At 43.0% G+C, this 12,287-nt stretch overlaps 1 protein-coding gene across 1 annotated transcript in view; it reads left to right on the top strand.

Annotated features, from left to right (window-relative positions):
• Window positions 1–6,588, top strand: part of cacna1ia (calcium voltage-gated channel subunit alpha1 Ia) — a 148,005-nt gene extending 141,417 nt beyond the window's left edge. Inside the window, exons 36-37 of the mRNA XM_070980381.1 lie at window positions 918–1,153; window positions 1,869–6,588. Coding sequence (XP_070836482.1) covers window positions 918–1,153; window positions 1,869–2,600 — 968 coding nt within the window. The 3' untranslated portion in view covers window positions 2,601–6,588. The remainder of the gene's footprint in view (window positions 1–917; window positions 1,154–1,868) is intronic.
• The last annotated feature ends 5,699 nt before the right edge of the window (window positions 6,589–12,287 follow it).

Consider the following 12,287-nt stretch of genomic DNA (forward strand, 5'->3'; position numbering starts at 1 on the left):
CACGGTCGAATTCGCAAAGAGTGTAATGCGGCTGTTAATAGCACCATGAATTGTGCATCACTTGCAACCGCTATCTGCCCTGTCTCAAGGTCTGTTTCACAAAAGATATTGTGCTAATGATGTTACAGGGCAAGGTTTTTGCAGCTGAGTGGAATATGCCCTTGTCGTGCGTCTGACTGCACTTTTCCATGTGGCAAAGCTTAACACACACACTGAAACGACAGCTGACAGCAACAGAGAGGAGAACAGCAAAGATAAGATTGGCCGATAGAGATTGTGGCAAAAGAGTAAATCAGCTGATGCAGGAGATGAGGGAGAGAGAGAGAGAGAATGAGAATGGAGAAGTAACATAAAGACAATCTTCATTTCAATCAGGAGCGATTTCATAAGAGTGAACAATTATTTTATTGACACGTGCACAATAAGTATGATAAAGGTGAAAAGTCTTTGTCGATTAGACCCCATCGTGACACCGCTTCAGTTACCACCATCTTTCAGAAGGAGAAGCTAATAATTTTCACTCTAACTGCGTGTGGCTATTAGCGCTGGTGTTTGTGAATTGGACTTTTTTTTGCAGAGAGGCTCATTTGCATAGAAAGAGGCCAATTTCACACCAAATGTATGCATATTACCAATTTAAATACATGCAAATAGCACCAGAGCACCGACATGCTATTCGCTTGGCATCACAGTTAAGGGTGCTTTTGTGCGTGCTTTGGGAATTACAGCTTGTCTTATTTGTGCAGGTTTAGCAACTGCAAAAAGTTACGCAATCCTTTTGTGAATTCCCCCCTCATTAGATATACAGTAGTGTACACAATAAATTAGCATATTAGCTATTAAATTGCTAATGCTTCGGAAAAATAAATAAATGTATATATACTCATACTTAAAAAAAAGTGTATTCCCTCCTCAAGGTGCCATTTCCAGCAGCAGCAGCAAGGGGAGAAACACAGAGGGAGAAGGAGGGGCCAGTGGAATTTCTCCTCTCCTCCATCTGCCTGCAGACTTCTTCCACCCTGCAGGAGCAGCCATCCCAGCTCCTCCCCGCAGTAGGAGCCTACGGTTGTCGAGGGGCCTTAGGCTGACCTCCCCAGCATCCTGGGCTTCACTACGCTCCCCAGGAGCCCATAGCAAGATGCTCTGCACACAGGTAGGGAGAGAGAGGCAAAACACAGTCAGATAGGTTATATGACACTAAAAGAGGATAGTGAAGATAGTTATGAGGCTTTCTTGAGCTAGACACTTGAGCAAGTCATCATATTGATGTTAACGGTTAAGCAAAGAAAGAAGATTCATTTTTGTGCTTGAGAAATTGTTCCAAGTATGGTCTCAGATGATAAATTAAGGCGGGTGAAAACGATAAAATATTTTATCGGATGTGCCTTTCGTTTAGACAGCGATGGCGTTTTTGGGGCTTAAAAATGAAAAAAAGTGAAACTCCCCTCCAGAGTGGAAATCTTAAAAATGCTCCACCATCGCGTTCCCGTCTGAAGGGTAAAAACGCAAGTGTGCTTTGATCTGCCAGAGCCTGTTCCTTACATTCTCCGATTCCACACACTTTTGCGTCACCGTATGCATGCAGATTTCCTCCCCAAAAAACACTTGTCTATACACCAAATAAATAAGTGAGAACGCAACGCTACTTTTGCGTTTTCTGTTCAGATCGTTTCCGTGTAAACATAGCCTAAATTATTATTATGAAAACTGGTTTGGAATGAGGTTTTAAGATGCAGTGATATGGTCTGTACAATCAAAATAACGCAACACATCATGTAACATGTTACATTCGTAAAGAAACAAAGAGTTGGATTCATGTGCTCCACTTTCCTTTTCCACTCCCCTTTGTTCCTTCCTTTCATCTTTAGTACCCGTCCCACAGTGACTCATCCCTTGCTACAGGCAGCTCTGAGGGCAGCCTCCAGACCACCCTGGAAGAAGGACTGAGCTTCAGCATCTCCCCACCACAGAACTTGGAGTTGCCTTTGCCGACAGCGCCCTTACCACTTCTGTGCCCACTCCAACTGCCTGAAGACAGCACGGCCATTTCCTCCCCCGTCCAGACCCTTAGACCAAGGCCGAGCCCCTCTTCAGCCCTCACCCTCCAGGCCACCAGGGGCCACCAGCGGAGCCAGAGTAGCGGCCGAGGTAGCACCAGCCCGGGTTACACCCGTGATGACTCCATTGACCCTTCAGACGAGGACCTGGGTATAGGCATTGGATCGTCAATTGGTGGTTGTGGCTCCAGTCAAGCGGGCAACAGTGAACACTTGTCAGAGACACTGAGCAGCTTGTCGCTGACATCACTGCTATCACCCAGCTCCCTCGTATACCCAGGAGGAGCAGTGAAGAAGTGCAACAGCACAGGCAGCCTGGAACAAGGGGGGATGCTGCTGTCATCTCGGGGCAGGGAGGGCCGCAGGGAGATTCTGGGCCTGGAACTTATGGACCCCCAAGGCTTCTTGGCCAACCCCTGGACAGGGGTATTGGTTGATACAAGAAGAGGAGAAGGAAGGGGGGACATGGGAGATGTTGAGCAAGGATTTAAAGGGAAGAGTTCAAGCCAGACAACAGTAGGGCCTTGTCGGAAAAACAGATGAAACCTGCTGTTCACTCTTTCTTTGTCTCTCCATTCCTTGGATCTAAACCCATTGCTGTTCCTCTCACTCTCTCTGCTCCCATCAGTGAGAGAGAGGCTTGAAGACACATGATGTCCTGTATTCCAAAACCAAACCCTCATCTTGCCCCCTCAACCCCTTTCTATACATTTGTGACAAGCCCATGTCCTGTTTCGTGCTACCTTGGGGAGTGGTCTTAGTTGTAGCCTGCAGAGTTAAGGAGAAAGGGCTGAAGATAGGTCCTTATACCCTCTTAGGGGATGTACCTGTAGAGGAGGCCATGGAAGCTTCTGCTTACATTGGAAGACCAGGAAGCCCATTCATATCAGGGAGTCAAAAGACATTGTTTTGATTTGCTAAAGTCTCTGAGGCAGTACAGCAAGTAAGAGGGAGGAAGCTCAGAGATGTTGGAATATATCAAGGCGGAAGGAAGGCTGGGAAAGGAGAAGGCAGGTCATTTGTTTGGCTGGGCAAGCAGAAAGCGGATCTAATGTCCATCTGTTCTGGCAGACGGAAACAACAGGTCCTACTCTCTCTGGCACAGGACCTTCTGCTGAGTTGAGAGTAAAATTCAAGGTGGAGGAGAGTTCAAGAGGGTGTGCTCATTCTGTGTGCTTGTGTGTGAGAGCACTGCCTCAGGTATCCAAGGCATGAATTAAATTATTCTCATCACTTCACCATACCTCTGTGTTTTTGAAACAGGAGATAGGTATCGACTGATCAAAGCTTTGTGCCTCTGTCAACTTAGCCTTGAGTGGCAGCGGAAAATGAAAAGAAATTGACAGATTGCAGAGGTATAACTGTGCATGGAGTGATTCGTGAAATTGGTTATTTTTCTTTCTAGCTCCAGCATCTCACAATCACTCAAAAATGAAGGAATGAGTATGAAAGAAAGCTAGGTTGGATGGAGCTTTCCAACCCAATCAGAAGAGACAATAATGCGTGCCTGGGGTAGCTTTGTGTGCACCACAAAAATGGTTCACAGCTACTTGATAAAGTAAGACTTTAAGCACACTCCTTTTGACACCACTTCCTCACACCATGCGTAAGGATATGAGGTGGATGGACAAACCCACAAGAGTTACGAGGGACCTTGACTGCATGATGGAATTGCATTTAACCAAGATTTTTATCTCTATACAGAAGTGTATCAAGATGTCAATGTTGGGTGATAACGGTGTGATTTCTATTCCACTATTTTTGTAGAAAAGAGAATAGGCACGTGTAAGTGTTGCCGTAACTTTGTCCCCATTTAATTTAACCCATTCGATCTCTTTGACTTGTTGTCTAGGACTTTTTGTCTGCCAGTGGCTTCCAGTTTTATAACATTTTTTAAGGTGTGGACAGTGTATAAAACAACGAAGCAAAAAATTTCAAACAAACTTTGTGCGCTGAAGTGATTGTTCCCTCCAGCACATTTCTCTTTGGGAACACTGGTTCCCAGTGGATTTTTTTTTTTTTTTTTTTCTCAACTGTTGGAGTCCCAGGGGACAACCAGAGATGGGAACAGCCATACTCACTCAGCACATGAGGATCGTTCTAGCTCATAGACATTCCTGGCTGCGCACAGGGAACTTTGTTTGCTTTTAGCCTCCTATGCTAAAAACCATGAATTGCGTAAACCATCTCAATGAAAGCTTTAATTTGAAAGTTACATCACAACATATCGATTATGGACACATTAGTGTTCCTTAAGCATGGTTCTGGGATTGCAATACAGTATGCTTATTCTTGAAATGACACCCTGATGCACTCATCTTCTCTTCCCCATCTCTTCACAAATACAGTATGTTGTAGCAACCCTTTCACACACCATAGTTTGATATCAAAAGCTGACACTGTAACAATGAACAAAACTTTGCATCTTTTAATGCAAATTTATTTTGGCTTCTGCCACTTGATTAATTACTCCATCCCAAAAGGAGACGCTCATCTTTAAGCCTGTTTTCTAGAGGTAGACTGTTGTATCCCTAGTGTTTTGATCATTACCTTGCTTTTTTAATTTCCCAAAAAGAATGAGGTGATGTGAGAAAATCGGAGGGTTTGACCTTTTTTATCATGCAAAATCACTTTGATGACTATGGTTTATCACATGGTGTTGGGTATTAATGAGTGATAGCAAAGACAGTTGTGAGTGTGTGTGTGTGTGTGTGTGTGTGTGTGTGTGTGTGTGTGTGTGTGTGTGTGTGTGTGTGTGTGTGTGTGTGTGTGTGTGTTTATGACTTCAGGTGAAGTGATTACCTTTTCCTGAAGTGTCCTGTTTGTCAGTGAGGATAGCTGAGATTAAAGGTTGAAGAGAGAAAACGCGAAGCAACCAAGGGCTGTTTTAGCTTCAAAGATATATCCTCCTATCTTTCTGAGAAAAATCCTTGTGTCAATGAATATGGCATCAAAGGTTAAAGCCTGACTACGCAGCAATAAATGTTCTATGTGTATGCCCTGAGTAAATGATGTCAATGTGATTTTTATCTCCTCAGAATACAGGAGTTTTCATTACTGTCTGTTTTTGCTTTTACTTGTCAGAACTTACGACTAATCAGATAGCACCTCTGCCCTCTCAGAGACCAATCAGTAGAGAGATGGGCTGCAATTGGACGACATGAACAAATGAGGCTATTGAACTCAGGTCGGGGGGTAAAAACCACTGGTAAAATTTTAAAGATAGCTGTAAAGGTGTGCTCAGACTGAACCCGGAGCAAATTTTCACCTTGCTTTATTCGCACAAATTTGACTGTGTTTACACACTACAAACAGCCAGCGCACCCACAGTCCCAATGTTGGCTGCAACTACCTAACAACTGTGTGTGTGAGCAGAGTGTGCCTTTGTACAGAGTGTGTGTGCTACAGCTCAGACTCAGACTGGTTTTTGAAACTTACCAGGATCTCAATTTGTTATTGTTTTTTTCATCCAGACTTTTTTTTTTTGTAATTCTTGTCTCTGTATGTTCACAAAGTGAAGTACAATAGCTGGGGATAAGCGCACGTTTTTTTTGCTCAAGTTTCAACATTTTCAATTTGTGTGGATATGTTTTTGCTCCAATTCACACTGCCTTGAGCCAACCTGTGTCCGCCTCTACATGGAATTTGTATGCAATCACACCGCCTCTAAAATTTGCTTTGTGTTCAGTCTGAACACACCTTAAGAGTGTACAATTCACATTTGTACATATCTTTGTATTTTGATCTGCATGTGTGCATTGCTGCCAGTGACCATGATTATATCATTAGTATGCATTTCATAAAATTGTACAAAGTTAAAGGGAATGCCCCATTGTTTTTTGACTGCTGCTATGAAACCACTAAAAAATTATCAGTCCCAGCCACAAAAAGCAAACGTTTTTCTTCCAACACATGGTTCACATGATACTGAAATGACAAAAAATGAACTTTTTTGGGTAAGTAAAAGCTGCTAAAGAAAACTTCATCTTGATACCTGTTATTTACATTTATATTAACAAGTATTTGATATGAGAGGACAGGAAAAGAGGTTGAGTCAGGACAGTCTAAAGCAGCGAAGAGAAAGCTGGTGACAGGACGGGGACACAAAAGCAGGAAGTGTACAGAGTTGTCATGGACAGCTGGACAGAGTAAAGCTAACAAACAGTGTGAGGGACTGAGGTAGTGAGATGCTGCAGGAGCAGCAGACTTCTCCAGACAGCTTGTCATCGGCAGCCTCGCCCGGTGGAGCCGACAGCGCAAGAGAGCACATTAAGCATGCACGCTGAACTCCGAGGTGTTGTTTACCTCACACCCTCAACCAGCCAGCCCTCCACCTCATCTAACCTCTCAAAACCAGCTCTCCCTGCAGGCCCCTGTCCTTCAAATGTCACTGCAGGAGGGTGGAGGTGTGTGTGGTGAGCAGTAAGTGTGCATGGATCTCTGAGACTGTAAGTGTGCTTCTGTGTGTGCGTACGTTGACGCGAGCACAAACAAGAATGTGTGAGTGGACATGTCATTGCTTCAGTTATCTGCAAGGTCTTTAAAAGAAGTGTTCTGCCATCTGAAATTTTGAGGCACTGGGTGCTTTTCATTACATTTAATTGTGCCTCCTCGTCTCCTCTCTCCTTCGTCGACCCGGAAGTCGTTTCCCCTCCGCCATGATGAAGGATCTTCCAATTGCTTAAATGCACCTGAAGGAGACAAGGAGCGAGGAGAGAGGAGGCTTCTGAAGGAGATCAGAGTGAGGATACACCGGTGTAGCCTACGCAGAAGTCTTTTATTATTTAAGGGGCGTGTCGTATGTGGCACACGTTTGAATGGCGGGAGCCGGTCTTCACAAATGTAATCTTGATTCTTGTTTCAACTGTGTCCTTTTAACAATTGTATCTGTCACCAAGAAATTAATGAAAATTCTTGGTATATTACGGTTTTTTAAAGCAAGGCTACAAGGCTGTTGGTTTAATCTACGCACAGCCGTCCTCTGTTATGCCTCTAACGGCATATAATTGAAACCTCATCAATAGCAATCAGGAGTAGAACAGTCTGACTGCAGATCTGACCATAATATCACGTTTTACAGCTTTTACAGCTGTGCAAACGTCATCAGTAATTGACGTCGCTTTGGACTGACGCTGTGGAGCGAGGATTTTTCATTTCGGAGTTTCGTTTCCTCCGTCCTCACGTCCCTTCCTCACATCCCTCTTTCATGTCCTCGCTGGGCAGAGCTAAGACGCGAGGAGAGGAAGCGAGTGGAGGAGACGAGGAGACCAATTTATGTAATGAAACTTACTTTGCTTTGCCTCCCGTCACCTGAAGAGAACAAGTGACCTCTTGCAGCATAAATTCCAAAGGTCAGTATCCAATAAATCTCTTGGGGCTTGATTTGATTGATTTCTTTCCATGGTAACACACAAACTTCTCTGAGACATCAAGGCCCCTTGGGTACAATAGACTTTTTTCACCTCACTTGGAAACCCACTGGTTTTGTCACAGCTATAACCTTTATAATGCTTCTGTACAGTATGACAAAGGTTGCAGTTTTACAAGTGCAAGGGGAGATTTCAGGCTGTTGAAGCTCCCATATTTTTAGGTTTACTTTCAAAGAAGGGGAAGTGTGAAGCTTTTTACTCAGAAAGTGACCAAATTGGGTGTTTGTTTTTAGTGCTCTGTCACCTAATGAGTCACTAAAACTGGTGGAGTGTCTCTGATGTGTGGTGATTGCTGCTTTAAGCAGGCAGGATGGACCATGAAGGAATGATTTCTAGCTGGTATCTTTGGATATAACGCGCTCAGAGAGGACAAACTGATGGGCCGGCAGTGATGGGAAATTCCACGCAGAAATGTTGCTGAGAGGTTTTGCTTCACGTTGAAGGGTTGAAAAATGAAGACAAATGAATTTTCTAATGCAGTTTTATGGGATTATTATTGAGAGAATGAGCCTGTTAACATTTCGCCTTGAAGCAACAGTTGCCCCTCTCTCTTATCGCTTGCCTTCCTTTATTTAATCACATAAGTCTGCAAAACCTTTAGCCACACCTGAGTCTCTCCTGAAACGCACACACATACATCAAGGCCGTGTATGGAAACCAGCTCCTGTCAGCCGTCAAGGCTAACTGCCCAGGGAGTTGTCCAGACCCATCGATTGTATCGCGGGCTCCAGGGAGAGAGCCAGATAAAGGCGGGTTGTGAAGGTGGCACAACAAAAGGATGAATGACGCGCCACTGAAATGAGCTGTCTGCATAAGATCAGAGAAAATGGCTGTCAATCTTCACATGATATTTAAACTCTCTGAAATCTAAAGTACTTCTAAGGATTTTTTTTTCTTATTTGAGTGTCTCTCTGTTGTTGGTGACCCCCTCTCTGTCTCCCCTTTCTTTCCCATTATCATCCACGCCCCCCATTTGAACATGCAAACGCCTGGTCTCTCACTTATCACCGCCTCAGCTCCACTTTCTTTGGCTTCAGAGGGTGAATTAAGCAGGTACAGTATCCACACTACTCCCTAGCTGCACTCATTCAAATGGGAAGCTCACACAATTAGCATATCAGTGCTAGTGGGCACATAGACATAAATGCACATAAGTAGACATGTGCATACACCCGCCCAGGCACACTTCTCCTCTCCGTCTTCTCCTCCACACACAGAGACTGGAGAGATCCATTCCCTTGTAGCCCCCAAAGTGAGTCTGCAAGGGAGCGTGCTTGTCTGAGGATCAGTGCTAATGGCTGAAGCTTATCCCTTCACAAACTGCTTTCCACCCCCCCACACTCCTCCACCCCAGCCCTCTCTCTCTCTCTCTCTCTCTCTCTCTCTCGTCTTCCTGTTTCTTCCGCTTTACCTCTGTAACATAAAGCCATTAGCAGAAAATAGAGAAGCTGTGACAGCTGAAACCGTGAGATTGGGAGCAATGCTGACACTGCTACTTTCAGCCTTGCTGACTTTTCATCGCGGGGCATGATTGACTGCTTTTCTTAACACCTAGCCCGCTGTTTTGTAAGATAATAGTGAAAAATAATACAGTAATGATGTTGAGCGACTGGTTTGTGCCTTGAAAGATTTATTCCAGGAAAGCTCAGGCGCTGCAGTCATACGCTGGGCTGTGTTTTCTCAGCACAGATTTGAAATCCCAGTTCAAGCTGTCACGTCTCTGCTTTGTCTGACTTTAGAACTCTACAAATTTCCCTTAACGTGAAAACAAATTTGAAGGTTGGCAAGACTCCTTTGGTTTTTCAAAGGAATCCACTCACTACATTTACTGCTGAGTGGTATCAGTGATCGAGAGAATCAAAAAAACAAATGTTGCTGACCTGTATTTCACTGACAAACACCCCTAAAATGGAAAAAACTAAACGCTTAAAGCAGCCGTCAGACATATTTTACAATCAATATGTAACTAATGACAGTGTGAAAACAGTGTGACTGTGTTTCACCTGAATGTTCCACCAGATACCACCTGATTATTGACTGAAGTCAAATCAAAATTATTTCTGGAGCACATTTAAAGCAACATGAGCTGACTAAAGTGTTTTGCAGACACAGGCAGAGGAAAACAAGATGAACAGAGCAGACAACAAAAATCATGCATATACCTGATCAAGATAAAAATCAATGAGTAAAAATGTGAGAAAACAACCACAATAGAAGCCCATTTAGTGCCAATTTAAATATGTTCAAAGCCAAAGAGAAAAGGTGAGCCTTGAGCTGTGCTTTGAAAGACCCACCAGAGACGAAGCTTTAAAGCAAGTTTCAAATCATTGTTCAGCTCTCCCACAATTATTCTGTTTTGATTCACACTCACCAACCTCAGAGCGTTGTTTTTGGACGCAGCAGGCTGCTCTGAGCTCTAAAAACCCACTGCACACCATACCTGCTCAGCACCAAACAGCAGTCAGACAGAGTGTCTAGCAGCTAAAGACCTCATATGTCCCCCAGAAGCTGGTAGAGACCAAAAACAGAACCAAAAGAGAATGAATATTGGACTTTCATTGGCCACAAACACAGCTTGAAATGAATGTCAATGCTTCTCCTTAACTCCTGGATGTTTAAAAAAGAACCTGTTTGCTAACAAGTTGTCACACCTTGTTTCTGCTGCCCCCAAGTGGCCAAAAAAATCCATTATTGCAGGTTTAAATGTGTCTTTTGTTTGTTGAAATGTCAGATGAAATTCCTCTGCAGTAAAGCTGACTGTGGCATTATTCTCTTCTTTCTGTTAACCGAAGGCTGCATTCCTGTTTTGCCGTGGTTTAATCGCCATTCCCACACTTGACTGAAATCATCTCTGTGTGTGTTCGAGCATGACCTAACTCCTCTTAATGATCTTGCGCAAGAACACAAGCTCGGATTAAATTACTGCAGCACACAAGCAGGAACACAGTACCTCGAAATATTCACTGCTATTGTTTACGAAGCAGAAATGTTGTATTAGTAGTAAAAAATAAATCAGGCCCTCTAAAGTTACATAAGGCTACCGGATACTGCCTGACGCAACTTTGCTGAATTTGTAATAAAGTTTGGTCTGCTGTGAAATTATGGTGCAAAAAACAAACCTTATCTTTTGTCCTCCAAATCAGGGAGCATCCAGAGCAACAAAGGCAGCAGTTTTTATACATGCAATTTATTTATTTCATATTTAGTTGGACCTTTAATTACGGTAACCTTGTAAAATCTCAGTGCACTTCAAAGCAACTGTACATGAAAGTTAATTCAGTCATGTGGCGCACAAACAGAGAGTTCTTGGTTTTTGCCTTGTTGACTTTCTACTTATCTCAGCATTTTATAGTGCAGTAAATATGTGAAACTTCAGAGTATTTTATTGAAGCGGACTCTCCCATTGGCTGAAGAGAAGCAACTTAGCAGAGACACATGAAATGTCCGAGGTTCTGGGTGGATTTAATGATAAAGTGTTTAGGTTTGCTGCCTGTTGCATCTTAAAAAGCTCTGTTTCTCGGAGCTGGGTCTTGGTTTTAAGAGCTTTTGGCTGTATCCTCTCATGCATGCTGCGCTATGAGCCCGCTGAGAGTGAGAATAAGAGACAGAACATCAGCTCGAACTCAGAAACACACTAAAATTCACATTATTCAAGACACAAGGTTGTAGGGAAGGGCAAACTATGAGTACACTCATGAATTTCAAATACCTTAAATTTGCCTGAATATACTGTATCTTCACGTGGCTGAAATTTAATTAGAATTACAAAGAACTGCAAGTCAAAAACATGATCTTCCATTTGCCCTCAGATAAGACTGCAGGGAGTATCCATTGAGATATTTATTAGGCATGACATAAACTATTGGCATTTTGCACATAACTATTAGCGGTATTCACCTAAATCTGCTGGATTCAGCTTTCACTTTGAAAGATGAATGAATTGTGAATTAATGTACCAATCCTCTTATTCTTTTAAGCTTTTTATCTGCATCAGTCTTAGAGTTAATCTACACTAAATTATTCTGCTTTTCTTTTCTATCTGTCTCTCAACTGGTTGGTGAATAAAAACTCTCTTTATTACAGTACTGGTACGAGGAAGCCAGCTCCATACATCAAATGCGTAATATCAAATGCAGAGTGTCAGCTTGCCAACCCCTATTTCACTAGCCTAGATATACCCACGCCACCATGAGGACAAGGTCAAAAAGAGGGGTGTTTACAACTCATCTTAGCCAAGCCATCTTATCTAAACACCAAAATCCAGTCAGAACCAGTTTTCGACAAGCATATCTCACAAGGTCCTGTTCTCTTTACTACTGGACAGTCCGTACCTTTTTTCTCATGCTAAAGATTGCAGTGCCTCTTTTGAGTTATTCAACAGATGACTTAACGGTGTTTCAGCAATCGTACATATACGATTCAGCACTTTTCTACCACACTGTGAGAGAGAAAAACAAAGAAATGGAAAAGAGAGAGAGGCAAGAGCAGATTAAAACAAGAGCAACACAATCCTGTATGTCACGTGTGGCACATTGATGACGGACATCATGTCACTGTGACCTTCTCAGTTTTAAATTAAGCCTATTAGCTTTGGCTACAGTATAGGACATGATGATAATGACCTATAATGTTCTCCTACCTGAGCATAAATAGGAGGCTATTCAAGCCTTTTAATGATTAAACTCAAGGTTCAGCCTTAGCTTTGAGAGTCAAGGTTCCTTGCTGCATTTACTGTCTTCATCTGCGGATGTTCAAAGATTCACACTTTGGATGACAGAAATGAAGAAAGTGAGGTGAAACT

This window comes from Chaetodon trifascialis, chromosome 15, assembly GCF_039877785.1.
Source record: "Chaetodon trifascialis isolate fChaTrf1 chromosome 15, fChaTrf1.hap1, whole genome shotgun sequence".
In the NCBI taxonomy this organism is placed as follows: Eukaryota; Metazoa; Chordata; class Actinopteri; order Chaetodontiformes; family Chaetodontidae; genus Chaetodon; species Chaetodon trifascialis.